This window comes from Lacerta agilis, chromosome 4 (genome assembly GCF_009819535.1).
Source record: "Lacerta agilis isolate rLacAgi1 chromosome 4, rLacAgi1.pri, whole genome shotgun sequence".
NCBI lineage: Eukaryota > Metazoa > Chordata > Lepidosauria > Squamata > Lacertidae > Lacerta > Lacerta agilis.
Window position 1 is genome coordinate 38467505 of NC_046315.1, and position 27582 is coordinate 38495086.

At 42.1% G+C, this 27582-nt stretch overlaps 1 protein-coding gene across 2 annotated transcripts in view; it reads left to right on the forward strand.

The window, feature by feature from the left end:
* Positions 1–26888, forward strand: part of CD247 (CD247 molecule) — a 47801-nt gene extending 20913 nt beyond the window's left edge. Inside the window, exons 1-8 of one of the 2 annotated variants that reach the window (XM_033146778.1) lie at positions 12054–12156; positions 17343–17446; positions 20447–20503; positions 22365–22451; positions 23044–23079; positions 24837–24893; positions 25247–25282; positions 25627–26888. In XM_033146778.1, the coding sequence (XP_033002669.1) occupies positions 12123–12156; positions 17343–17446; positions 20447–20503; positions 22365–22451; positions 23044–23079; positions 24837–24893; positions 25247–25282; positions 25627–25695 (480 nt within the window). In that variant the 5' untranslated portion in view covers positions 12054–12122 and the 3' untranslated portion in view covers positions 25696–26888. Of the gene's footprint in view, positions 1–12053; positions 12157–17342; positions 17447–20446; positions 20504–22364; positions 22452–23043; positions 23080–24836; positions 24894–25246; positions 25283–25626 lie in introns of those variants that run through there. The other variant, XM_033146777.1, reaches the window with a different exon arrangement.
* The last annotated feature ends 694 nt before the right edge of the window (positions 26889–27582 follow it).

A 27582-nucleotide genomic window follows, 5' to 3' on the forward strand; every position in this document is an offset into this window, starting at 1 on the left:
AGGAATGGTGAATTCACCGACACTCTGCCAGAACTTTGTGGATAAGGCATTACAGCCTTTCAGAACACAATATCCAGCCTTAGAAGTTTGTCATTACATGGATGACATCTTGATTCATGGAGAAAAGGTCTCAGAGCATCATATTGAGCATCTTACGCGCATTCTGAATTCTTTTGGGCTTTGTATCGCCCCAGAAAAGGTACAGCGCACTGCTCCATTTCATTACTTGGGTCACAAACTGCTTCAAGATACAGCCCTGCCAGAGATGCCGAGCATAGTCATTCCAGAATCCTTTACCTTGACACAACTGCAGCATCTCTTGGGACAGATAAACTGGGCTCGAAAGTCTCTAGCAGTTCCAACATCTGAACTCTCACCATTGTTTTCTGCTCTTAAGGGACATACATCTCCTTCGGATGTTATTCCGTGCACCTCTGAGATGCGTCTTGCTTTACAAGGAGTAAACACAAAGTTGCACCAGATAGCTGTAGATCGTGTGCCAACAGCTAACTGCACTCTTTCATGTGCCATCTTCACTACACCAAGATTGCCTACAGCAGCTTTATATGTTCCGGATACTTCCTCAAAAGTGGCAATCGTGGAGTGGATTCATCTTTCACACACGCCTCAAAGGAATGTGTACCCCAGTATGGACGCTGTTGCTGATCTCCTTGTTAAGTGCAGAGGCCGTGCAATTCGCCTGAGTGGAAATGATCTGCTTTCCATCTACCTTCCTTTCTCTCAAGAACAAGTGCTAACTTTGATTCAGTTTTCAGATAGTTTCCAGATTGCTATTGCTGATTTTGTCGGTTCATTCTTGTATAATCCTCCTAAGGACAAAAGATTCACTTTGTTGCAACAAGTAAACTATCACCTCTCATCCATGTTGGTGCTTCAACCTATTCCCACTGCAAAAACTCTGTTCACAGATGGCTCCTCTTCCTATGGTGTCCTTGCATGGCAGGAGGATGGGCAATGGAAGACTGTGTTTACAGAGAAACAACTTTCAGCACAAAGATCGGAACTGGCAGCAGTGATTCTCGCTTTTCAGACTTTCACTACAGAAGCATTCAACCTCGTTGTAGATTCTCAGTATGTATATAGACTGTTATCATCGCTTCCAGTTGCTTATCTGTCTCCGTCCATGGACGAAAATCTCTTTAATTTGTTCGCGCAGCTTCAAGAACTATTACAGAGACGTTCATTTCCCTTTTTTGCTGCACACTTGCGCTCTCATTCTAACCTCCCAGGATTCCTGGTGGAAGGAAATGCAGTAGCAGACGCTGCCCTCAGGACTCTAGCTTTCTCCTTGTTCGACAATCCTGTGACAAGCCATGAAACTTTCCACCAATCAGCAAAGGTTCTACACAAGACCTTCAACATTCCAATGTCACAAGCAAGGGACATTATTTCATGCTGCCCTTCGTGCTCCAAGTCTCCTATCTGCTTGCCATTTGATGCTGTAAATCCTCGAGGCACGGAGGCGAATCAGCTGTGGCAGATGGATGTGACACATGTCCCAGCCCTTGCTCCAATGTCTAAGTTGCATGTCACAGTGGACACCTTTTCAGGTTTCATTTGGGCTACAGCACTGAAGGGAGAAACTACGAGGCACGTCATACAGCACTGCATGAGAACCTTTTCAGTTATGGGAAAACCTCAAGCCATTAAAACAGATAATGGCCCGGCCTATGCTTCTCAGGCCTTTAATGACTTTTGTGTGCAATGGAATATTTCCCTATCCCACGGGATTCCGTTTAATTCGACAGGCCAAGCTCTCATTGAAAGGACACACCTCACTTTCAAAACTCTGCTCCATAAACAGACTGCAGGACGTCACCTTCCAGCCTCGGAGATCCCTTTGGCAGTTGCAAAGGTGCTGTTCACCTTAAATTTTCTTCTCTTTCCACATAACAAGCCTCATTCCCCAGTGGATCTCCACTTCAAAAAAGAGGAACAGCTTCCTCGACCTTTGGTCTCTTATCGCCTCTTGCCTGACATCGAATGGCGAGGACCAGTTCCACTCATCACTTGGGGTCGTGGTTACGCTGCAGTTGCCCTTGAAGAAAAGGCTGTTTGGGTGCCTGCCAGGTGTGTGCGCCCTTGGAGAGCTAAGGAACCAAGTTGAGAATATCCACCTCGTTGTTTGACTGCACCAGTTTCCAGTGTCAAATGCAGCAACTCTTCAACTATCCTCAACCTAGGCCTTTTGTTTGCCCCTGGGCAGCCCTCTGATTCCTGGCTGCCTGGATTTGTTCCAGTTACTCTCTTACCTGCATTCACTAGCAGATCACCTTGATTTGCTTGCTTAACCTCCTTTCTTCTACAGGTATCGTTGTTTCTTCAGAACTCGATGTTTCAGTACTTTCCTGAGCTCCATGAACTTTTCCTGAGTTCCAGGACTATTTCTTCTACATGGTCGTGTGTAGTCGGAGAAGAAGACGACCGGCAACTCATTCATCGTCTTCATCCTCCTCTCCAACACCATTTTGCAGTTCTAAACCTGTCTTGTACTTTATATTGTACTTGTAAAAATTGCATATTTACCTTTGTATGCTTCTTGAAATATCCGCCTCGCATGTTACATGTGTTTTCAATATAGCTTGGTAATTAATGATATGGGTGTTTATATATATGAAACTTTTCTGAAATGGTTTCCATTTAGAGCGTCACAATTTTGATGATATGGAAATGTTTATGTAAGGTCAAAGCATCGTCTTTGTGCAGTTCTAGTCATAGACATATTCATGCATATATGTTTTATTTCAATAATCCTAAATCTCCACGTTGTGCTTGCAAAAGTTGTAGTTCAAAATGTGGTAACACTTATATACCTTATTTGAAATATTTCCTTTGGTCAAAGAATTGGTCATTCTCGGATTTGTTCAAAGTATATATGTTAAGTCTGGTGACATCCTACCCTCTTGGTACCTCTTTTTTCTTTGAAAAATCCCCCTCTATATGCTACCTTTGGCAGTAAACCAGGTTCCCAGCTTTTCCCTTCACTCTGTTTCCTGCTGTTGATGGGAGACCCTTATGTAGCTGGTTTAAATCCCATCTTGTTTCGCTGGAAACCCTTGCGTAGATGGCTTAAATCCTTCCTCATGGTTGGGAGACCTTTACTTAGGTGGTTTAAATCCCAACTCACGGCTGGACAGCCATTACATAGGTGGCTTAAATCCCCTCTCTGGAATCGGACCCTAGTTCCCCGTTACCTGTGGTCGCTGTGGTAAGTCCAGAATCTAAAGTTCCCTCGATTCTGTAGCCTCAGAGCCACAACCCTTTTCTGTTACCTTATCCATTTTTCTTCAGTTTTCCAAATAAAAATTAAAAAAAATGGGGGAGGGGTCTGGGTAGGCTATGTAGCCCCAGCTCTAGTTATACTTTAATTTTGGGTCCCGGATCGGGACCTCTCTTATGTTTGGGCAGTCGTTATCCGTTATTTTTAATTTTGGACCTGTCTCAGGTCCTTTCTTGTGTTTGGGGAGTAATTTGTTGTTTTACGCTGCACGCGAAAGTATACATGCTTATGAGGTGATTTGTTGTGTTACACTACATATTGAAGTATTTATATATGCCTAAAAGGTTTACAGTGTATCGGATCGATCACTTTTTATGTTCGGCTAGTGGTTTGTTATTTTCATGACTTTATTGCTACATTATTGTACAAGTATTTCCTCTTATGAAGGGGGTGGATGTTGATGGTTTTGCTGGTGTTTATATCACAGTTTTGATGTAGACTTTGATGTGGACACTGTCGGCATTGTCGACGTTTGCCTTTTCATGTCAAGGTCTATATCGAAGCAAATGGTAATGTTTGTGTCAGATAAATGCTTATGATATCTCTAACCTTCTTTTTTTATATAACTAAATCAAAATTAATTTAATTTAAAACAAAAAAAGAAAGATGATATGTCGGAATACGTTTCACGGATCCGCCATGGATTCATATTTATTTGGTTATTTTATGAGTTTTTCGAGGTCTACTTTTGGTATAACTGCGCGTAAAAGCGAAAGTGAAAGCATGAATGAATAGTGTGGTTCACTTACGAGATTAATCCGCCTTTATTTTATAGTTCCGGTCATGTTCAAAGTTGTTAATGAGCGTTAAACTTGCTTCCCGCCCTTTTGGAGGGCAGCAACAGTGATTTTATTGGTTAAGGCATTATTGATGATGTCACGTTTGTTCCCTAATAAAAGGCAGAGGCACCCCGCTTAGGCACGTTCATGTTCAGTTTGGGTTAGGCACGTTCTTCTTACGTTCTTCTTATGTTCTTTTAGTTGGGTTTTAGTTGAAGTCAAGTTTAGTTTAAGGGACTAGGAGCGGGCTGGATGGGTTGGATGGGTTTTTCTTTAGTTAGAGTTAGATCGTGGAAGATCATTCGGTTTTAGTTTTAGATAGGTTCTTTTAGGTTAGCCTAGGGTTAGGCCCGCGGAAGATATTTCGGTTTTAGTTTATTTAGTTAGCCTCGCGGAAGATTGGGCGCGCAGGGACTTTAAGCTTAGGAGAACTTAGCTTAGGGGACGAGCCTATGCGGGTTCTGCCGAAGCCACTAAAGATACAACCGGTGTCTGTCTTCCTTTGGGGTTAAAGGGGGGAGTAAAGTAAAATTTTAATTTCTTTAAACTGGTCCGTCTATTCAGAGTCAGGGTATATATTTTATTTCACGAGGCAACCGTTCATTAAAGAAGGCAATTAGGAACTCACACTTCATCGGAGTCGTCAATTGGCTTACTCAACATCCTTCAGACTGTGAGACTTGGCCGGCGACCGTGCTCAAAAGCACGCGGAACGCTGGCCGCTTTCCCCGCAACTGGTACCTCGTGCATAACCAGTCCAAGGCCGTGCACGAGGAGCTCCAGCACCCAAACCCCGACACTTATATGCTGTGTACACACAACACCTTTAAAGCATATTCAAACCACATTATTTCCCTCAAAGAATTCTGGGCACTGTGGTTAAGGGTTGCTGGGAATCAGTGCCTAGAAATATTTAAGTGAGGGAATGTGTCTTGAATATGCTTTAAATGTGTAGTGTATACACATCCTTACAGCACAATCCTATACGTGTCTACTGAATTCAGTGGGGCTTAGTCCCATGTTAATAGGCATAGGATTGCAGCCTTATTTGCTTTAAATAGGGTTGGGCAACATGTAGCCCTCTGGATGTTGTTGGACTAGAATTCCCATCTTCCCTGACCATTGGCTGGCTGGGGGCTGATGGAAGTTGGGGTCCAACAATATATGGAGAGTGACAGGTTGCCCACCCCTGCCTCAAAACAAAGCACCATCTGTTCCACCGATTCTTAATTCCCATTGCATTGAGGACTCCTGCTTGGGTTTGCTCATCCTTTAAAGTCTGCCATCATGTCAGTAAGGCTTTCATTTTAGCACTTGTCCTCTTGGACAGATAGCAATACAGGTATATGGATATATGTGGGAGACCCTGTGGTTGTTTTTAAAGTTTCAATTGCTACTATGTACGCTTTGTTTTTCTTGCTGAGCATTATTTTATGGTGACATTTTAAAGCCTTGTTTTTAAATATTTGTTTTGAGTAGTGGTCAGTGGTCATGTGTTGTAGTTTTATTAGATGTGATGGAGGGTGGATTTTTCTTTTAGATGAAAGGTGGGGTCAACATAAAAATGCAAAAAATGAAACATAGGAAAGCGCTGTAGACAAAGAAATAAACAGATCAATGGTTCTCTCACTGTTGTAGGAGGACCACCTGAGGAACATGCTATATGGTCAAGGGTTTCTGTGGTTTCTAATACATACAGAAAAGACAAGTCACCTGTCCATTTACAATGTAAGATAAAAAGCAGCTTGTCTTAGCATGTATTCAACTCTGATATCAGATTAGTAAAGTAGGTTTTATAAAGAGGGTTAACTTCCTTACACAACTGTGGTACATCCAACTTTCCCCCTGTGTTTTAGACTTTGCCTTTGTTGCTCTGTATTTGACCCCAGTATTGGTCGGATTTAAAAAGTGTTCATTATAAGGTAGATGGGTTAAAGAGAACGAACAAAACAACATATTCATAAGATAATACTCAACAAATAAATATTTATAGTCATTATAGGTCATCTGCATTGCTGGGCTGCCCTTTGACCCTCAGAGGTATTTGTTACCTTGGTAAAAGCAGAGCAGAAACTGTCATAAGAGCATCAGAAGAGCCTGCTGGATCAGTCCAATGGTCCATCTAGTCCTGTTTCAGATTCTCACAGTGGCCGCCCAGATGTTTTTTCGAAACCTGCAAGCAGGACCTAAGCACACTCCCCTCCTGCGGTTTCCAGAAACTGGAAACTGTCTTTGGAAACTGGTCTTCTCCTATTCAATATTGCCGTATTAACATTCATTGTCTTCTTTTTCTCCCATCCCATTTATTTATTTTTAAGATGCATGTCTAAAATGTTTAATATTTCAACAATCTCCATGCGGTATTCAGGACTTTGTGTTTACAACAAGACCTTGAACCTGGCCCAGGAGCTGGTCAGCAGCCAGTACTGTTTCCTCAACACAGAAATAATATGTACGCATCCACTCAACAACTTGACTCCAGTATTCTGCATCAAGTGCAGCTTTTGGACCAATCCCAAGGGAAACTACACACTGAATGCATTGCAGCAGTCTTAATTGTGAGGTTACCAACGCATGAATCACAGTGGCTAAGCTATCCCTGACCACCAGTCTAAGCCTATAATTATTTCATTTTTATTGTTGGAAGTATGGCAGATATGAGTCAACCACCTAACATTCCTTCTCATATTTTGGCCTGCTAACCAGGTTCCTTCTGTTTTCTTTTCGTAACTTTTTTTTTTGCGCTTTTTTCTGTTCTGCCTTAATTGTTTCTTCTGTCCTTTCCCACCAAGCTGCACTTAACTGCGTCTAGCTGTGAAAGTCACATTGGTTACCAGTCAAGGCGGCGCTGTGCCGAGGAGGTGGCTTTTATGCTAGTGACTTTGAATCCAACAAATGGGGAGGGGGGAGGGAACTTGGTTTGGATCCAGCAGGTGGAAACCATTTAGGAGGTCTTAGCATGACTCTTTCAAGGGCAATTTCAAAGGTGATTTGACGTGGTCTCCCCAGCGCTGCAGCTTCAATGTGTCTTCCTGCTGTGGTTGAGGGGGCAGGGCGGGGGTGGTTTCTGCATTAGGAAAGGAGGGCGAAGTATTGGCTTTTGCTTGTTCTTTCACTCTTGAGTGGGTTTTTATATAAAGATATGAGAGGGGATTGTGTTCAGGTGCTCTTACACATGTTTAGTGCTGCATCCAGGGTTTTTTTTGGGGGGGGGCAAAATGCTACCATTAGGCTCTCTTCTCTTTGCCACTGTAACTGCTGCCCATTCAGTTGTCCTCTCTCTCTCTCTCTGTCTGAGCCCAATCTGCACCGAGAGCCCAGATGGAGGGTAAAGATTGGCATGTGGGGATGAGGTTCCACCCCTCTTGTATAAGCTTTGTGCAAGCAAATCAGGATGAAAGCCCAATAAATAGGTCATGTGGAAGCACCCAGTGAGATAATTGCTTCCCCCACAAAAAAGCACTTTATTTTATTTTATTTTATTTTATTTTATTTTCCACTCTCCATCTGAGGATCACAGGGTAGTTTACAGTGTAAAAATAAATAACACAATAAGCAAAAATAAAATAAAAATAAAAATAACCCCTCTCCCAAACACAATGTCTTCCCTCCCCGCCAGAAGTGGCAGGAGATTGCTATATGTTTTCACAGGGAATTAATATTTGGGGAAATTGAGGGGATCAAAATTTAGGCCCAGCCTCATATAAATAAGAGGAATGATGGGCTGCTATAATTTGACCTACCACTGCTTATATCTGCCCTATTGCTCTTTGAAATTTGTTTTTCTACAGTCCTTTTCAGCTTAATTTCAGCTTTATTATTGCTTCTTAATAAAATATATGGAGTTGCTAGCTACATTTGAACACTTGAAAAGCTTCTGCAAGAGAGCTAGATTTGCTTCATGCTATAAAGTATAAACTTTTATGGTAATATGGGTTAGGAAGTTATTGACAGCATCACAAGGTTAGTGACACAAAGGCCTGGCTGCAGAGATTCAAAGTCCATGTGCATTCTTGAGGCCATTGTATATTAGACTTGTATATATGTTTAATCTGAGTGCAGCTCAAACTGAGTTTGTATTTCACAATGCCTGCCCATGGCTTCAACAATAATATATCTGATAGAATGCTTCATGAGGTATGGCCAAATAACTGAACAGAACCTATAATCTCTTTGTATATTCTTAATACAGGACATTCATCTACGTACTATGCAATTTTTTGTATTGATTTCTGGCTTTAATAGTCAATTTATTATATTCTCCAAAAGAAATGTGAAATTCTGAGAAGACCAGTCTCAATCAATTGTGTGTTTTTTCTCATCAGTCTCTTTCTAACAAGTATATCAGCATACTTTTGCTGAGGAAGGTGGAGTCTAGATAAATATCTCTCCTTGAGGAAACCATTGTGAGATACATTGGGCTTCAAAGGTGTGTTTGTGTGTAGATGGGAAGCTGAGACAACAAGACTGTTTCTGTGTCCTATTAAATCTGAATTCATACACTATGCTGATCATCACACAGTAATTTGTTTGCAGCATCAAGTGGTGATTTGTGTGTATGAAATGACCATTACTGATTAAATAAGACAGACCTTTCATATCACTTGACATCCCTGAAGCACAATGAAAGCCATTTACCTTTTCACTGCCACTCAACCAAGTGAAAAGCTTTTGAGTAAGGGCATGTACATGTGTATACAAATGAGTGCTTTAGAGTAGGTCAAAATATGTCTTACTGATTTTGATGCTCCGTGTGTGAAACATGCTTCTGTTGTGTTAATCCCCTCCTCAGATCCAACAAATGTCTTGTGGCCAGTTCATGAATTAGGGATTTAAGAAAAGATCATGAAGAAATTAGGACATTTAAGATCGCAGAGATGTTCAGTTTTCTCAGATTATTTGAATCCATCCCCCACTTAAGTCTCATTGATTTGTGTGTGTATTTACACACACACACACACACACACACACACACACACACTCTTGTTGGACAAGTGTATTGACAAGGCAGCTATGGCAATAGCTTGCCTCTCCAAAAGGGTATGGGAGAATGTGATGCTAAAGTCCAATACCTTGATGAAAGTCTACCGGGCTTGTGTGTTGAGCACATTACTTTATGGAAGTGCGTCGTGGGCAACTTACAACCGTCAGGAATGACACCTCAATGCCTTCCATATACACTGTGCCGGGAAGATTTTGAGTATCACATGGCAGGGCAGTTTCAAACAAATATGCGCTCCGCCAAGCCCACACCTCCAGCATGTTCACACTCCTGTCTCAGCAATGCCTACAGAATGAAGGATGGCAGGATCCCCAAGGACGTGTTTTACGGGGAGCTGGCTTCGGGCACCAGACCTGTTGACACACCTGCTCTGTGTTACAAAGATGTCTGCAAATGAGACATGAAGGCTGCCATGTGGGAATCCCTTGCAGACAACCACAGTGACTGCAGAAAGACAGTCAGTTTGTGTATCCACTGCAGTGATGACTGCTGGGAAGAGAGCAGAGAGAAGAAACACTGTGGTGCTTCAGCAGAAGCATAACTGGATGCTTTCATCTGCCCCAGCTGCAACAAAATATCTCTCCCGTATTGGTCTCTACATCCACAGCAGGTGCTGCAACCTTCCAGCAGTTTAAGGTAGTGCCAAAAAAATATTGGGGGAGGACAAAAGGGACAGAGGGGGCAAGTTTTTTTTCCTACATTTTGTTGGCGCAGGGAGAAGCTGCATTCCACTCTTTATAAAAGAGAAATATTTTGCATGAATGCTCCCATCTGAAATATATTTTCTCTGAACTCAGTCCTATTCATTTTGAGGATGGAGTTTAAAAGTTTTTGTTCCATCTCCAGTTCTGGCACTGACAGAAGTGAATCTATGGGGAATTCTCTCTCCTGACCACCTCCTTTCTATGCTGCATATATGCATAGATTTCACAGACATGGTCATCTTCACAGCACATGATAGGCTTACCCCAGTGCATACCCATAATGAAATATATCCATCTGCTCTTGTAGCATGTGGGGGGTCTTAAGGTTTTAAATTTACACCATTCTTTTTTAAAATTTTATTTTTAAAATTATAGATTTATTAAAGAAAGAAAATGCAGACACACACACACACAACAAAAAAGGGAAAAAACAGAACTCCCAGAACAAAAATGTCAGTTCTTATTCACAATATAATAAAAATTGAAATGTTACTGAAATTTACACTATTCCTAAGTGTCCATTTAGAAAAGCATATGCCAAGGTAATGAAAAGCACTTTTACGTCAGGTTTGTGGTGTCTGCTTTTAAAACAGCAGCCTCAACCACCCAAATGTGCATTCCTTTCACCATTGTGGGTGAAGGTTTTAGCTGTATAACTGCATGGTATTTTGAAAAGATTGTTGAATAGTCATTTCATCTGCACAAATCACTTGACGTGTGGATGTACTTGGCTGAAGTTTTTTTTGCAGTTCTATCTTTTGTACAAAGCCTCTGAAGGCCTAAAAATAGTTGAACTTACCTTAATATGAAAGGAATAATATTGCTGGGTAGATGCTGAGGTCAGAATGGCTGAAGCTATTTTTGCTCTACAGTTTTTTCTAATATTGTGGCTGTACGTATTCCGGCCGCACTTCTAGCTCCCTGCGTGAGAAGCGAGCAGACACTGTACAGTGACACAACCCAGTCTTCATTTAATGGGTCAGCAGCAGGTGAGTGAATATAATGTAGGGATGGAATATCTGCTTATACCAGAGGTGGGTCAGCCCAAGGGTCACATTCCTCCATAGGCAGCCTATGTCTGGCTGTGTCCAGTGCTGAACAGGGCCAGAGGCAAAAGCAGATCTGGGCCCAGGTGTGTGAGCTGAGAAGAGTTCTGAGGGCCAGCCAGCGAGGCCTGAAGGGTTGCATAAGGCCCTTGGGTCTGAGGTTCTCTAACCTTGACTTGTAACTATTTACCCACCTGCTGCCTTAGTATGCGGTGGGTGTCACCCCTGACCACCACCTGCCTGCCACCACACTGCTGCTGTCTTGCTTCTTTCAGGCCTTTTAAAGTGCTCCAGGTTAGTGGTCATCACTACCTTTTTGTAGGTGTGAATTCCATAATTCAACCACGTGCTATGTGAATAAGTATTTACTTTTGCCTGTTCGGAACCTCCCAACACCCAGCTTCATTGGATATCCCATCTAGCATTATATGTGTGAGGGGAAATCCTCTACCTATGTTCTCCATACTACGCATAATGTTATACACCACTTTCATGTCACCTCTAATTCACATTTTTTGTAAAGTAAAAAGCCACAAATGTTGTAAACACTCCTCACAGGAGAGTTGCTCCAACCCTTTGATTGTTTTTCTTGCCCTTTTCTGAGTTTTTACCATCTCTGCAATGTCCTTTATGATGTGAGGCAACACCATAGATTTGTATAATGGCATATGATATGGACAAGCACAGGATTTTCACAGCTGCTGCACACTAGGTCAACATTTTCACCACGCTCTCTGTTTTGACCTGAAGGTCTCATTCCTGGCCAGTCACTGCCAGTTCAGACCCTGTGAACATATGTGTGACATTGATTCCACCCCCCCCTGCATAATTTTACACTTGCTTAAATTGAATTGTATTTACTCTCTTCACCCAGTTTGAAAAGATTCTTTTGGAACTCCTTGCAGTCCCTTTCTGTTTTAACCAACCTGAACAATCCTTGATGGCTTCCACTTTTTACAATCTGTCTTCGGGAGAGCTGTCCATTCATTCCGACTTTCTGCTTCCTGTTTCTTAACCATTTCCTTTATGTGTTTTGACTCTTGAATCTAATATAGCATGCCTTGAGACATTGTTTGAACTATGGAAAGGTGACATACAAATAAAATTGATGTATGTATGTATGTATGTATGTATGTATGTATAGTAGTAAGTTGGAGGATAATAAGAAAATGAAATTTATGGAAAATGCTGTACTTGACTTTTTCAGAAGGTATGGATGCTGAGCATAAGTAATTGTGCCCCTTGAAAAGATCACTGTCTGGGCTGGGAAGATGGACAATAACTGCTAATATGGAGATGGAAAACTCTGAGCTAATTCAATTAGGTGATTGAATTTGGTAATTGATTTTCCTGAGATTTCACGACCTGCATGTAGATGATAGGAAACTTGTCCTTTGCAAAGGCAAAAAACACGATTTCCATGTCCTAGTAATGTGAGAATGCCATTTCTGTCAGCTTGCAGTGCCCATAATTCTCTTCCACTTTCTAGACGGGATAAAAAAATGTCCTCTTAAATCATTTGAACTGTTATGTGATTGCATAATGCGTTTATAGCATGGTTTGTGCAATATCTTGTGTGTGTACTTACATGACAATGTAGTGTGCTCTTGCTGCAAAAGTCACATTTTCTGTCTTTCATATAGAGGTCCCACTTGCTGTCCAGAGACCAACATGATGATCTCTAGCACAGAGAAGAACAGATATGAGTGTTTGTGTATGTTCAAAGTAAGCAATAGTTCAATAAGAGGAAAACCAACTATTCCTTAACTTTACAAGATTGTTCATGAAAGCAATGGTTTCATTTAACATACAGCATAGGTTGCCTTTGTGTCCTGAAACCTCTTGCATTGATTTGAGCTCTTTCATTTGATATGGAAAGCTGAGACACTTCTGATGAGTGGCTCTTTTAGAACCAAGAGCTGGATCTACTCCCACGTTCTCCCTTCTTCACCAACTGTTTACTGGAGGGATTATGCTACGATATGTTATTTAATCATATTTTAAAACTGTTTTTTGGGAGGGCAAGCTCACCCAAAGTGGTTTACAACGTTAAACCCGCCCCCCCCACGCCATGGATGAACAATAAATTAAAGTATTAACAAACAAGCCTGTAAAAATCAAGGCTGTGTTATCCAGACCAGAGGTGGGAACCTTTTTGGCCCAGCAGGGCCTGATCTTTATTTCCAATCTAGTAAGTGAAGTAAGTTTGCTACCATGATTTGGAACATTATTATAGACTAGAGGTGTGACATTTTGTACCCACCAGATGTTATTAGACCCCAACTCCCATTAGCCCCCAGTTAGTGATGATGGGAGCTACCGGCATATTGTCTGGCAAACATATGAAAGGCCAAATTTTTCCCAGCCATCCTGTCAAAACAGTACCTCAAGGAATAACTAATCTATTATGGCATACATTTTTGTGGATTTAATCAAATATATGGACACTGAGAGGACTTTGTCCCGTTCTAAGGAAGCCAAGGAGCTTTTCAGCCTGGTTTTAAGCTCTAATATTCTTATGTCTCGAGCAGTATATATGTTTGATTTTCTCAACACCTCTGCTCAGATTGACCCAGTGTTGATTCACAAGCCCTGCACTTTTTTATGCTTTAAAAAACATCCAGAGTTACATGTACCATGGGCTTCTGTCTGCCCCCAAGTCTAAGAAATGAAGTTCAGCTCACTTATGAACTATAATGTCACTAGGGTGGCAAAGACATTTGTTTTATTAGGCTATGGAATAAATTTACACCCAGGGAAGGAAATCTGTGTGTTGGATGCTTACATGGAGACTGCGTGGGGAAATGGACCCTGGGGAGAATTGTCCTCCTCTGTACAATGCTTGTGGGGGCATTGACAGCAGCTCAACTAGCTCACACCTACTTCTGCACAAACTCTGCTCTCGCTTGCTAACATTGTGAATCTCTTTTGGTTCTAGTCTTCTAGAATTGAAACAGCTGTGCATGTGTGTGTGTTTCACCTCCTCTGAATGTGACTAAGTGTGTTTGATGCTGCTGCCAGCCCCCTCAAGAGATGAATAAGTTAAGAATGGCTGCTGTGGCATGAAGGCAGGTTTCAAAGTTCATATATTTCCCCTAGACTTTCAGGAAGACACGTGTTTACATGCTGTTGGTTTTTGTGTGTGTTTGTGTTTTAAGAACTCTGCTGAGAGTAAACTCTCCCAGCTTGCTTTTGGCTAGACAGTTGTTCTAAACTCCAGTCCCCTTTTTCTTGTTCTATGAAAGCTTCCTATTGCTTTGGTTCTTAGTGTGTTGTAGATGTAGAAGTATGTCTACAAGAGTGGGAGTAAACTGTGCCATGCATCTCTCAAGAATCTCGCTTTTTCTTACATGTCTTGGAGTTTGCATTCAGCCTACTGGCTCTTAATCCTTGGTGACCACATTAGCAACAAAAGGGAGCACCTCTTATTGCAGAGGTGGGGACTACTGTGCCCCGCCCCTGCGTTGTTGGATTTCAGCAAGGGTAGAGCAGTGATAGAACATCCAATTTGTGTGCAGGTCTCAGGATCAATGCCCAGCATTTTTAGGTGGGTCTCAGACAGTTCTGAGCTTGATGGGTCCTAATGATCTGACAAGGTATGGCAACTACCTCTGTTCCACTAATCAGCTGTAGTCAGTGTGGCTGAATCTGGACAGCCACAGCTTTCCCATCCCTGCTTTATGGCATAAGGTTTTGCTGCACTTGATATTGAAACTTAGTAGAGGAAACGTTGCACTCAGGAAACCTTGCAGGCAGGAGGCACAGCTGTCAGATCAGAGTGGATGGGGCCATAAACACTTAGCGTAACCACACCAAATGCCACAAACAGCCAAGGGAACTCTTTGCACTGATGTCAGAAACTGAGCTCCATTTTACCTCGAGCGCAAAGGTTTCCTTTCCTTTATAGTGACTTCCAATCTCGTACAACAAAACTACCTTGTTACGATGAAACTTCAGCAGGCTAATCTGTTGGGAAATAGACTGCTGTTGTTGTTTTTGCCTGTCTCTTATGGGGGCTACCCTTCCTACTAGGGTTGAAAGAGTTCAGTGTTTTGTTAAGATGTGCAAATTTTTATTCAGTAGTTTTCTCTGAAAAGGATGCTCACACCTCATGGCACTGTTTTAAACCACCTAAGTATATCTTTTTGTTTTGACAATTGCAAAGAAATTGACAGGTTTTTTTCCATCTAGCTTGGTACTGTCTACAGTCACCTACTGACACTGGCTCGCTGGCACTTCAGACAGCAGCTTTTCTCAGCAGTAGCTAGAGACTGAACCCACTACCATGTGCTTCATGACTGAACTACAGCCCCTCCACACATGGATTTTTGGAGCCAGCATGAGTAGGGCAGTTTCCCCAAGAATGGAAATTTATGACTGCATTTGGTTGAAACGTAAAATCAAACCATCATGACAAACCACTGAAACAATATGCCAAGAGGCTTACTTTTACCAAGAGACACTTTTTGGGATTTTTATGGTCACTTCCAGGTTTGGTGCGATGCATGCGTGTGTGGTTGCACACATAATGGACTTGCTTAAAACAGTCATTGCCTGCAGTGTAGTATTTTTTCTTCTTCAGGATATGGATAGGTAACGTTTACAAATGAGAACAAGAGCATCAAGTGATACTGAGGATAATCCTAAATGTATTTCTTATCAATAAAAAATTAAGTGTGGTGCGTGAAAATTTTTATTCTGAAGGTGTGACCCAGAGAAAAAAGTTTGAGAACCACTGCTATACCCATTAACCTAGGAGCTCCATTTGATATTTTGAGTAGACATGCATTGGATTGCAATTTTCATTGCTGTATTAATATATGAACCAGAGAGCCGTCCAGTACTCATGGAGAACAATCATGAGACACTGTCCTTCTCTAAATGTTGCTGTAATTTGACTTTGTTCCATGTGATGTATACTCGTGTATATTCTGATCAGCCTTTCATTTTCCTGAGGAGTGGCCAGATGAGGCCGTTGCAGCAAACTGCCAACAAAGAGTTTTGCAGCACCTTAAAAGACTAATACATTCATTATGGCAGCAGCTTTTGTAGACTACAGCTGACTTCATTAGATGCATTATGCATTATCCTGAAGTGCAAGTGTCTATACACATGGTAGTAGGGAGGGAATTGTAAACAGTCAGATCAAAAGGCAATGAAAGTGCCTAAAAGTATACAAATGGCTATTTGGCCATTCACAAAAAAAGATGTTGGTGATGAGAAAACCCTGATATTGGTAAGCCAATTAATGACACATGGTGTGATTAAAAAAAAACCTGCCCTGATTCAGTCCACAAGTAATAGCACTGAGTCTCTTGATGAATTGTAATTCAGTGGTTTCACATTTCAGTTTCCCTTGGAAGCTCCTTTGTTCTATAATGACCAGTTAAGGGTTAGAGCCAGAGTGCCACTGTTGGTGTTTGATCATTGTCATTTGAGACTGGAATTCACAAAAGCTTGCGCCATAATAAATTTTAAAGGTGCCACAATACTCTTTTGAATATTTTCACTGGGACTTTAGTGTAACTTTATTTGGATCTGAGTCCCTGAGTACTGAATTTTCCGCTAATCCCCCACCTCGGATTTTCTCTGCTGCCTCAAAGACAGCACCATTATCTTTCCTCTAGAGCAGGCAAAAATGAATGTGGATATACAGTATACTTGTATCCTTTTTTGCAGTGTTTCTCTAGGAACCATTGAACAGGCTGGATGAGTCTTTAGATAGGGATGGGGATATGCATCTCAGTCTAGGCATAGGCAACTGTTACTGTAAACAGCACATCTGGGGGTAACCAGCAGCCAGATAAGGGGATGTTTTTTAGCAACAAAGCCAGCATGGTCTCGCAATCTAGGGAGCTTGCTGAGCCAAAATTGGGGCTTGATGGGTGTTTTTTTACTCCAAAATGGAGAAAAATTTGTTTGTTAAAATATATGACTGACACAATGTGGAGTTTGGTCCTTTAGCTGCAGGAAAGTGGGACGGGGCAGCAGTTAGTGTTTGTGTCACCCATTAATTGTTTACACTTTTGACACCACATGGGTACTGATTCATGCAAATGTTACTGTCTTGTGAACTGTTCAATCACATTCCTAATGAAACCCGGAGGTGGTCATTCTAAGAAACCTATCAACCTCATTGTCTGTTAATTTGCCCAATTAGCATTTGTATTATTGATCTCTAGTCACTAGTGGAGGACAGATCACAGTTGCTTGAAAACATTCCCTGCTCTTTGCTCATTCACTCCAGCTTGTAAGTACTATAACATGGAGTGTTCATATTTAGGGAGTGACAGTGGTGAAGTGCATGCTTTACATGCAGAATGCCCCAAGTTCAATCCATGGCACCTCTCAGGTAGTGCTGGGCTAGACTCCTATTTGAAGCCATGAAGAGCCACTGCCAGTCAATGTAGACAATACTGAGTGAGAGGAACCAGTAGTTTTGACTCTGGACTCAGTACAGGGCAACTTTCTGAATAATCAACACATGGGTTTCTTTGTTTTTTAATGCAGATGCCAATGCACTAGGCCTGACAGATCCAAGACTCTGCTACATTTTGGATGGGATCCTCTTGATTTATGCTATAATCATCACAGCTTGTTTTGTAAAAGTAAAGGTGAGTCCTAAGCCTCTTTAAAATGGGAATACACTTGATCTTTAACATACAAGGAATGACCTGTGAAACTTTATTTGTAAACTCTGTGTCTTCCATTTCCTGCACCAATTCCACCCACTTTTTCCAACACGAGAATAGAGGATGAGCTGTTGGGCACTTGGATTCATTCGAGAAACGGGGTATCCATGGTGTTTGGAAACTTCAGCATTTCAACAGAGCATTCCATTGGGTACCTGGTATGCTGGACAATGCTTAGTCATATATAACCTCAGAAATTCAAAGATGCCTTGTGCTAAGGAACTTCTCACCACTCAGCAGTAGGTTTCTTTAAACTTTCTGGATCCTCCCAAGCCTGGGATCTCTCGATGGAACAAGGAAGTCGTGCAACGATGGTAAACTGGTGTCCTCTAGGAGTTGCTGGACTACAATTCCCATTACCCCTGGCCATTGGCTATGCTGACTGGGGGTCTGGGGCTGATGACAGTTGAAACCCAGCCACATCTGGAGGACCACAGGTTCCCCATTCCTGAAGGAGCATTTCCTGAGAAGCCACTGGAGATGCCTGGCACTTTGCGGTCTCTTCATTGATTCCTTAGGACCAGGTCATAGCTGTCAACTTTTCCCTTTTCTTGCGAGGAATCCTATTTGGAATAAGGGAATTTCCTTTAAAAAAAGGAAAAAGTTGAGAGCTATTGACCAGGTGGGAAATCTCTGGCCTGCAAGCTAAACTTCACCTGCCAGTCTTCTCCATTTGGCTCAAGAGACTCCCCCCCCCCCAAAAAAAACCGCATACACCTGCCCTACCCCTGATGTCAGGTTTGGGGGTAGGTAGTGATGAGGTTGCAGAAAGCAGGACTGAACCAGAGGCGGAGCAAGGGCGAGGCGTTGGGGCGGTTCGCCCCGGGCACCGCCCAGGGGGTGACACTCGGGGCCCCACCCCCGCAATCTGCGACTCCAAAGCCGAGCCCAAAACTCTGCTCGGCACACGGCTGGCTTGCTTGCTCGTTTGGCCGGCCCCTGCTTTCCTTCCCCCTTTTTAAAGGGCTTTTTTTGGCGCTGGGCTTTAGAGCCGCGGTGCGGAGTCAAGGGGCGGGCCAGCGAGGCATCACGCTTGTGGCTGGCGTGACACCCCTCTTCGCTGGCCCGCCCCTTGCCTCTACCTGGGCTAGCCTAGCGCTGAAAAAAGCCCTTTAAATAAGGGGGGGGGAAGGAAAGCATGACGCATGCGCGCTACGGAGTAACACCCCACGGGGGGGGGGGGTGCCTTCGGGTTTGGCGCCCCGAGTGGCCAGGCGGCTTCCTCCGCCACTGGACTGAACATCCTGTGTATCTGCTAATGTGCAGATTTCAATCCTCTGTGTGGGTGTGGCTTGGCCGAAATGGCCTTGCAGGCCAAATGGAGAAGTGTGGCTGACCTAATGAGGCAGATGGGCTGGAAGTTCCCCCCTGCTGACCTATAAGCAGGAAGCAACTTAATATGACAGAAAACTTGGTCCCTTTTCTCACTGGCATTAAATGCAGAAGAAAGCTTTAAACGAAGAAGTGAAAATAGGCAGTAGCTAAAATTGGCAAGAAGGGGCCGCAATGCTTGCCTCCAGCAGAAAACAGCTGATCTTAACATTCGAAACCTTTCATGAGCTAGCCTGAGGGTAAAGAAATTGGTTTACATTCCCACTGCCTGGTACACATTGTTTATAACTACTGGAGTCAAAGCATCTGCCCACTGCTGAGTCAAGATGGTGATCATTAGGGAGGGCATGATAAAGTACCCTAATGATGAAAGGGTTTCTGTGTTTTACCACTGAGATTCTGATCGCGGAGTAAGTCAGCTGACAACCAGCTGCTTGCTTCCAGCCCCAGATATTGCCCAAGTGAAAAGCAAAAACCATCCCTTCAAACCTAATGAAAGACATTTTAATTGGTGGCAGCTGCTGTTTGTGGTCCTCAGGTGACTCCTTTGCAAGCTGAGTTATCAATGTAAAGACTGAATCTTTTGCCTTTTCCCATTCTGCTTACCTGTGTGTGGATATGAATACAATGTATACAGAGACAAGAAGTGCAAAGAGAGAGAGAAGAAAAGATGCAGTCCTGTTGCCAACCTTCAATGCAACTTTCCCTCTTGTGTACACTGTAGTGGGGGTGTTTCTGGTTTTATCTATTTCCATGTGCACCCATTGTTTCATTCCGTTTTCTAGGATTTATGGGATTATGTGGTGCACTTCATAGGTGATATAGTACTGTGTTGGGAATTCCCCATCATTCTGAGGATGGGAGGTGCAGGAATTTGGAGTTTATTCATGTTTTTTTGTGGGAGAAGTTAAATGAGTATTTTTTTCTGCCACTTATCCCCCCCCCTCTCCTCCCCTCCCAACTGCATAACGTCTATGACAAGGGTGCCGTGAAAAAGACTCTATGAACTGAAAGTGGAGATGCTATATGTACTTTTTTTGTTACACAAGAAAACCTTTAGTAATAACTAATTAAAAACAAAACAAAACACTTTCCCTCTTGGACATTTGAGATTTCATACCAGTCATTAAAAGGTGCCCAATGAACAGTACTTTGGAACCGTTTTTCTATTTACCAACAAATGGGTAAATCTCTACCACTGCCACTAGGAGGTTGTTTAGCTGCAAACAAAGTTAGGATAAGATAGCAAGAACATTGCAGAGAAACTTTTCAATACTCTTATTAATATGATCTTCTTAACGGCTTGGTGCTCTGCATATCACAATGTATGCATAGTTCCTGAGAGTTTAGGAAAAGATGACCAAAGATCTAGAAAGTCAATGATCAATCTACATTTTTATGTGCATTTTTAATATACAGTTTTCATACACTTACGTAATTGGCTTTATTTGAATTTGGGATCAAGAGAATATTGGAATCTCCATGAAATGTGTGGGTTGTGGGTTTACAAAGCACCATTTATAAACCACTAGCAGAAATTATCCTGTTAAAGTCACATTCAGAGATAGAAACGGGCTTTGTGTTTTCCAGATAAGCAAAGGCTCTCCTGAACCTCAAACTTCTCAGAATTCACAGGACCTATATAATGTAAGTACTAAACTTACTAAACTTTTTTGCATTGTAGCACCAGTTCTCTGGAATTCTTTCCCTTCAGAATGCTATTGCCAATATTGTTTGGTTTAAACACTGCCTATTTGTGGAACTTACACTTTTACATGTGGTTTTTGTTTTAAATACACTAGGATTTATTTATTTTTTGATATTGTGTAAACCACTTTGGATATTGTGTAAACCTATAAACACTAGAAATATATAAAATGGTTGCTTTCGGTGTTGATTTACACCCATGGAAGGAAATCTCTGTGTTGGATGTTTGCATGGAGACTGCATGGCTCTGTCAGTAGAACATGAAACTCTTAAGCTCAGGGTTGTGGGTTCAAGCCCCATGCTGGGCAGAACATTCCCACATTGCAGGGGGTTGGACTAGATGACCCTTGTGGTCCCTTCCAACTCCACAGTTCTATGATTTGATTAAAAAAACCTCTTCTCGAATCACCCCTTTTATTTCTGCAGTGTTTAATTCTAACTGGCTTCACATTTTGAATATTGTTTAAAAATTCGTATTAGGTTTCATAATAACAAACAGGTTGTTCCAGCGGAAGCCAGTGCAACAAATTCCTTTAGTGCAATGGAGCTTCTCCCCCTACGCCCTCCATAAATCTGCTTGGGAGAGTCAAGAGGAGGAGAGGGAGATCATTCTATCAGGAAAGCAGAAATGCTTGTACTGACAAAATGATGCCCTTAGCCTGACATAGAATCCCACCCACAGTCTATTTTTGTATACCACTCAGGTATTATTTTACTGTAGAGCAGTTTCTAAATTCTTAAATCAATCAATCAATAAGCAAGGGGAGCCTTGTGTAGATATGGGGAAATGGCTACACATATAGTGGTCCTCTTCTGGCCTAAAGTCTACAGCCAGGTGGTTTGTGGGCTTTGAAGGAGGAGAGTGAGCAACCTACATGAGTTCTCCACAGCAGTGTCCTATGTGAAAGCAGGGTTAACTTTGTTTTCCTGTTTAGAATCAAGAGATTCTGGTTGGCTCCTGCTAGGAGAGAGAATGAACTTGCACGTGCAGCTTAAACCGTGTGGCTGCCATGAAGACTATATGTGTGGCCAGCTCGGTTTCCTGTTTAGTATAAGAGCCAGCAGAGAGTCTGAAGAGAGAGGCCTGTTGTACAAGGGCTGTGCATGTGACTGTGACTATGGCTATTCTCTCCTGCAATGAGAGGCAACCCCGTAGTAGTAGAGAGAAGGATAACTGGCAGAAAAGTTTGGAACGGCCCTTGTGAATGGAAGGGTATTTATGTGAGAGGTTATTGGGAAGCCTGCATTGGCATCCCATGAAAGGTGGATGGTGGGAGAGTCAGGACAGACGGAAGCAAGTACTTCTCGGCACAACACAGAGTTGAATTATGGGATTTGCTGCCACAAGATGTACAGATGGTCACCAACTTATGAGTTTTCAAAGGTGGTTAGACAAATTCTTGGAGATCATCAACAGCTACTAGTTACAATGGCTGCATTACCTCTGGCATTTGGGGCAGTATGCCTCTGAATACCTGGTATGATCCAGGTAATGGTCCAGAAGAGTGTTGCGTTCAGCATAGGCCATGGAGAGAAAATAATGCTGGACTAGATGGGCTCTTGGTTTCTTAATTAATCCCTTGACTGTGGAAGGATTGGGGAAAGGGTTAGCAACTTGAGTCTAGGACCAGGATTTTACAGGATGGTTTTAACACGACAGAATGTGATTTACTGAGCTTATGTTTGTTTTTGAGTCTATTTTGAAGACACAGTACTGGTCAGCCTGTGAGGAGCTCGGCACTGCAACTTACCAATGAGCTGTCATTCTTTTAAATGTCCCTATCTATATATTTCATTTCAGAGATTGTCTCATGGAACCAGAGATGAATATGCATCGCTGGGAGCGAAACAGACAGATGCTGACATTGAAGTAGGGGGGAAAGCCCAGGTACCTTCACTCATCTTATCCTGGTCCTTTTATTAATTCTGGCCACTCTTTTCTGTGCAGAGAAAATGTCAGCCCAGCTCAGGCAGCCACTGGGACATGGCATCCCTGACCTCTCCTAAAACACCAAAGAATCTGATGGCACTTTGAAGACTCATAGATTTATTATTAAGGATGAAATAAGGTTTTGTGGATTACACTCCACTTCCTTAGATGCATGAAGTGCTACTCTGAGTTACAGGGGTGGGTGGGTGCTGTTTGGTTAAGCCACTAAATTGCAATGTTTCAGCCCCATGGCCTGTGGACTGAATAGAGATAAAGGATCGTTCACACATTATATATGTCAGGATGTCTGTGCTATCAACAGCTGTTGATAGACCCCTCCCCACTACCATGTGTATGTATGGTATGTGCCATACCAGCAACTCAGGATAATGCTTCATGCATCGTCAAATACAGCTAGAAATTTTGTGGCTAATCCAAGACTAGCATCTCTGTAAGAATCTCTGCAATGCCTTGCACATCCCCAAATAATTTTTTGATATTGTCTGCACAAACGGTTGCAAGAACTGCTTGTTTTTCCTCTCCCTTTCAGCACAGACGAAAGAAACCTCAGGACGGAGTTTACAGTGTAAGTAAAACCAAGAACTCACCATTTCAGAAGAGCATTTCGGTTTCTTGCCATATTGTTTAGAATTTATCTAAATTGCTTTTCAGTTTTCTAAAATGACCAGCCACCTTCACATAAAATGTACCTAAGGACATCTGAAATAACACTGGGAAGTAAATTGTGCTACCATGTAGGCATCACCCTCATTAATTTCTCTTTTTGCATACATATGAAGATTTGCCAGTGTATTTGTTTGACTGTTTGTGAGCCCATGGGTGCCAAACAGCAGGTGTTTCAAGACCCAGCTCGTTTTCATGCTGTTAATGAACCCCTAAAGCAGTCTGCTTTGGTTTACAAAAACTGATATTCCTGTTGCATTTTAGCCTCACTATCCTAGAGTCCACTCTTCCTTTCTTTTTAAAGAATGTTTTCTACACCTGCATGCAAACTTCTTTTTTATATGTGTGTGTGTCTATTCCTATGCCATTTCAGCAACATGATACTTTTATGATCTGTTTTCCTCTGCTGCAGCAAACAGCTGCCATGAAATACCTTATTTTGTCTCCTTGTGAGGTGTGTAAATGAACCTCTCTCTGCCTCCTCCCAGCCAGGTTTATCTTCTGTATTCCTACTCCTTGTTTCTGTCTAGCTGCTGCATCCCTCCCTTAGTGTAACTTGAAGGAGAGAAGAAAAACTATTGCTGGAATTGCTGCTTCTCAGGCATTGAGGTGCTACAATGGTATCAGCAATTGGTCCCAAAGTCACAAGCACTGAATTTTAGGAAAGCAAAGCATAAGGCTCCATGTAATCACTTTTCAAATGAACTGTATGCCATTAATGATAGATAGATGGCAGGCATGGGAAACCATTGGCCCTTCATATCATGTTGGACTCCAACTCCCATTAGCCCCAGCAAACATGGACAATGGCCAGGGATGTTGGAAGTAGAAGTTCAACAACATCTGGAGGGCCAGAGGTCCCCCAACCTGCTCTGTGGGGTTGTATTCCCCACCGTCCGCCCCAGTTGTGGTAGCGCAAGCTTGTTGTACACCAGGAAGTACTGTTGACTACAGCAATCTGCTGTGCAACCTGCCACGAGGCTTCCTGCCCTTTCCTTGTGCAGCTAGTACCCCACCAAGGGATGCTCAATTAGTGCAACGTTGAAATCCTCCCATGTCTGTAGTATGGGAGTAGCAGGGACCCATTTGACAAGGGGAGAAATTACCAAATAAAGAGAGTATAAAGCAAGAGTAAGTGCTGACCTGCAGGGTTTCCCCATCTGGCCTGCAGCATCCCCCCTTCTGCAAGTAGACTTGAAAGGAGCCTTTTATTGTACCCAACAGGTGGTTTCTTTCAAGTCTAACTGCAATGTGAAGGAACAAACATTGCCTTACTGTGGACCACCAATCACATCTCCTCTCCCATGAATGAACACAGGGAAAGTATTGTTTTGTTATGTCTTATTTGGCTATATTCCTCTTTTTGTGGTTAATTTCTCTTAGGACTTAGTTTTTAATGTTAACTACAATGGGGAAGCAATGTATATGTATCTATATAGCAAGGAAGAGAACCTGTAGGTGGCTCTCTAGATGATGCTAGACTACAATGTTTATCATCCCTGACCAATGGACATTGCTTGCTGGGGGTGATGTGAGCTGGAAAAACATCTGGAGGGAGAGTCCCTGCTTTCTTATCTCTGACAAAGAGGAGTGGTATGACAGAAAACAGTACTTTAATTTTATTCATGCTGACACTATTTTCTGATCTTCCACGGCCAGGCTCTACAGCGGGATAAGATGGGTGAAGCATACAGCGAAATTGGAAAGAAAGGAGAGGTAAGTGACACTTCCTGCCATTTTGGCTATACACATAAGGTGCAAAGGTGGCTTCAGGCAATACTCTGCCTGCTTTTTTCCTACCCTTTATTTAAAGCAGTACTGTCAAGTCAAGCAAAACAGAAGTTATAGTCGCCTCCTCACCCTGAATCACACTTCTGTGCTTAATAATTTTTATTACTGATTATGGGGCAGTTGAGTCACATTGGTCTTTTAAGAAGGTGCTGCACAATCAGAAGCAAGCCTCCCACTCCCCCCTGTTAAATTGAGCCGTGTGTGAGTGTAATTATTTGCATGGGCAATAAAATCTTGGCAGGGAGATTTTGTATTGATGCTGGGCTTCTTTTTTTCAGAGACGACGTGGCAAAGGCAACGAAACAGTTTATCAGGTAAGGCACAGCAATAGCAAGCCTATCTCCCTACAAACTTCAGGGTGACAATCCTATGGAAGCAAGCTGCACAAAAACAGCTCACACAGGAATCTTGTTTGCCTTTGCTTTAATTAATGTACATACAAAGGGCTGCTTGTGCAGTATGTTTCTGGCATATGTGCACCCTGTTAATTTGGATCACCTTTTGCCTTGCTATGAGTATCAGCCTGTCACCTTTATTTACTCTGGATAGAAACCCAGTTGTTGGACATTAATCAGAAGTACTAAGTCCATATGCCCCTGCTAAAAATAACTGGTTATATTGATTTAGTTATAACTTTGAGTCATCTCATCTTTATCAGGGTCTCAGCAAAGCAACGAAGGATACATACGATGTCCTTCAAATGCAGCCCTTGCCACTGCCTTACTAGCTACAGTTGAGTCCAGCAAGAGGAGAACTATTTCCATGGCGAGCGGGAATCTTGATTTCCATTCTCAAGATGATCTATTCAGAAATCTGTTGCCTTCTACAACAAATGCCACTTTTACATGAGCATAAAAACCAAAGCTCCTTTTTAAAGCTAATTTCAAATTGCAGCTTTCAAAGTGTACATAGCTGTAGAGCTTGGGCACTTGAGTTGTTTGCTCAGTTAAAATTTAAGACCAGCTGTTGCGATGGCTATTTCAAAGTCATTTTCTTTTCTGGGGAAATATGTTTTCTGAAGCTAAATGTGCATTTAAAAATGTTGCTCATGTGAAGGATTTTGTTCCAAAACACCAGATAATTCTGAGCACCAACAGGTTAACTGCCCCCCTCTCTTGTTATAGGTTTGGGTTTTTATTTATAAATAGCAACTGGGGTTGGGGGAGGAGATATGCAGTGTATCACCATTGCCTTGAAGGGCCTTTTTAAACACTCTTTTGCCAAGATACAAAAACATGCACACATTTAGAGTAAAGAAACCACCACTGACCTTGGACTGAGTGCGGTGGGGCATTCTTTTGAGTAAACTGCTAAAGTGATTTAATAGAAAATTGACTTATGGTGCATGAGAAGTATGGGCAGGCATAGACAGTATGTTCCCTTAGTTAAGAGAATAGAAGTAGGTTCTTCTTCCACAGCAGATATGGTTGGTTGAAATGAGTAATACATTACCTCCTGTTTTAAATGCAGATGCTTCAAATTCCTGTTAAGACAGAATCCTGATCAAACGTGTCAGGTGCTGCTGTCCTGGTTAAGTGAGCTTAATACCAGTGGAGCAAGGGGAGAATTAGCTGGGGAGCATGTTTACACAGAAGAAATAGCCAGTGGATTTACTCCATAGTGTGTTTAGAGTTGTAGCCTTAGGACGTGGGAAGTCACAGCTGCCTATTATGCTTTTTCCCCAGGCAAATGCCTATTGTGAGAATTTTATACTTTGAATCTATTACCCTTACCTAGTTTCACAGAGGATTTTTATTTTGGACTGATTGATCCAAAACACACACATCTCTTATCAGCAAAATGGAAGTGAGAGTCTGTCTGTCAGACCTCATACCTGACTAAGGCTGCATACACCCACCTCCCCAACTCAGGGGCTGTAGTTTACCCCTTACAGAGCAATTCCCAGCACCCTTAAACTACAACTCCCAGGATTCTTGGGGGTAGAGGCAGGGCAGGATTTAGGTTTGATGAGGCCCTTAGTATGTCCAGCTGTCCTTGGTCAACAACAAATTGTCGCTCTTTTTGTGTTGAATATATTCTATATGGTAATTTATGGACCTAATAGGTATCTAAAGCCATTTGCACATAACAAAATATGTATTTTATCAAAGTAATTGTTGAACTGAAATATAATTGAGAAGAAGTTTCTTATATTTTGGAAATATACATCCAGTTTTTTTCCCTTTAATTTTTTTTTGGGGGCCCCAAGAGAGTAGGGCCCTAAGCTATACCTTTTTTCTAGCTTATATGTAAATCTGGCACTGGGTGGAGGTTAAATGTATGGGGTGTGCAAAGCCTAAATCTGATCTTTGAAAAATACACTTCTAGAGCTTTAAATCTATGAATTAAGTTGAAAAGAATAAAGAAAATGCTTTTCTATCTAAAGAACTGAAACCATGTGTCCTGTATTTTTAAATAAAAGCTTCTTAAAGTATACCTTATTTTCCCTCTTCTGCTCTTATTCTGGATTCATTTGAACTTCATAGCCCCATCTTGCAGTGGAAAGTAAAAGAAAAAATGAGCTTAAAGATTGAAAGCTAAACAAGGGTGCACAGATCTCACACCAATGACTTTTAGGACAGTCCAGTCTAGAAGGGCAGCAATATCTATTGTA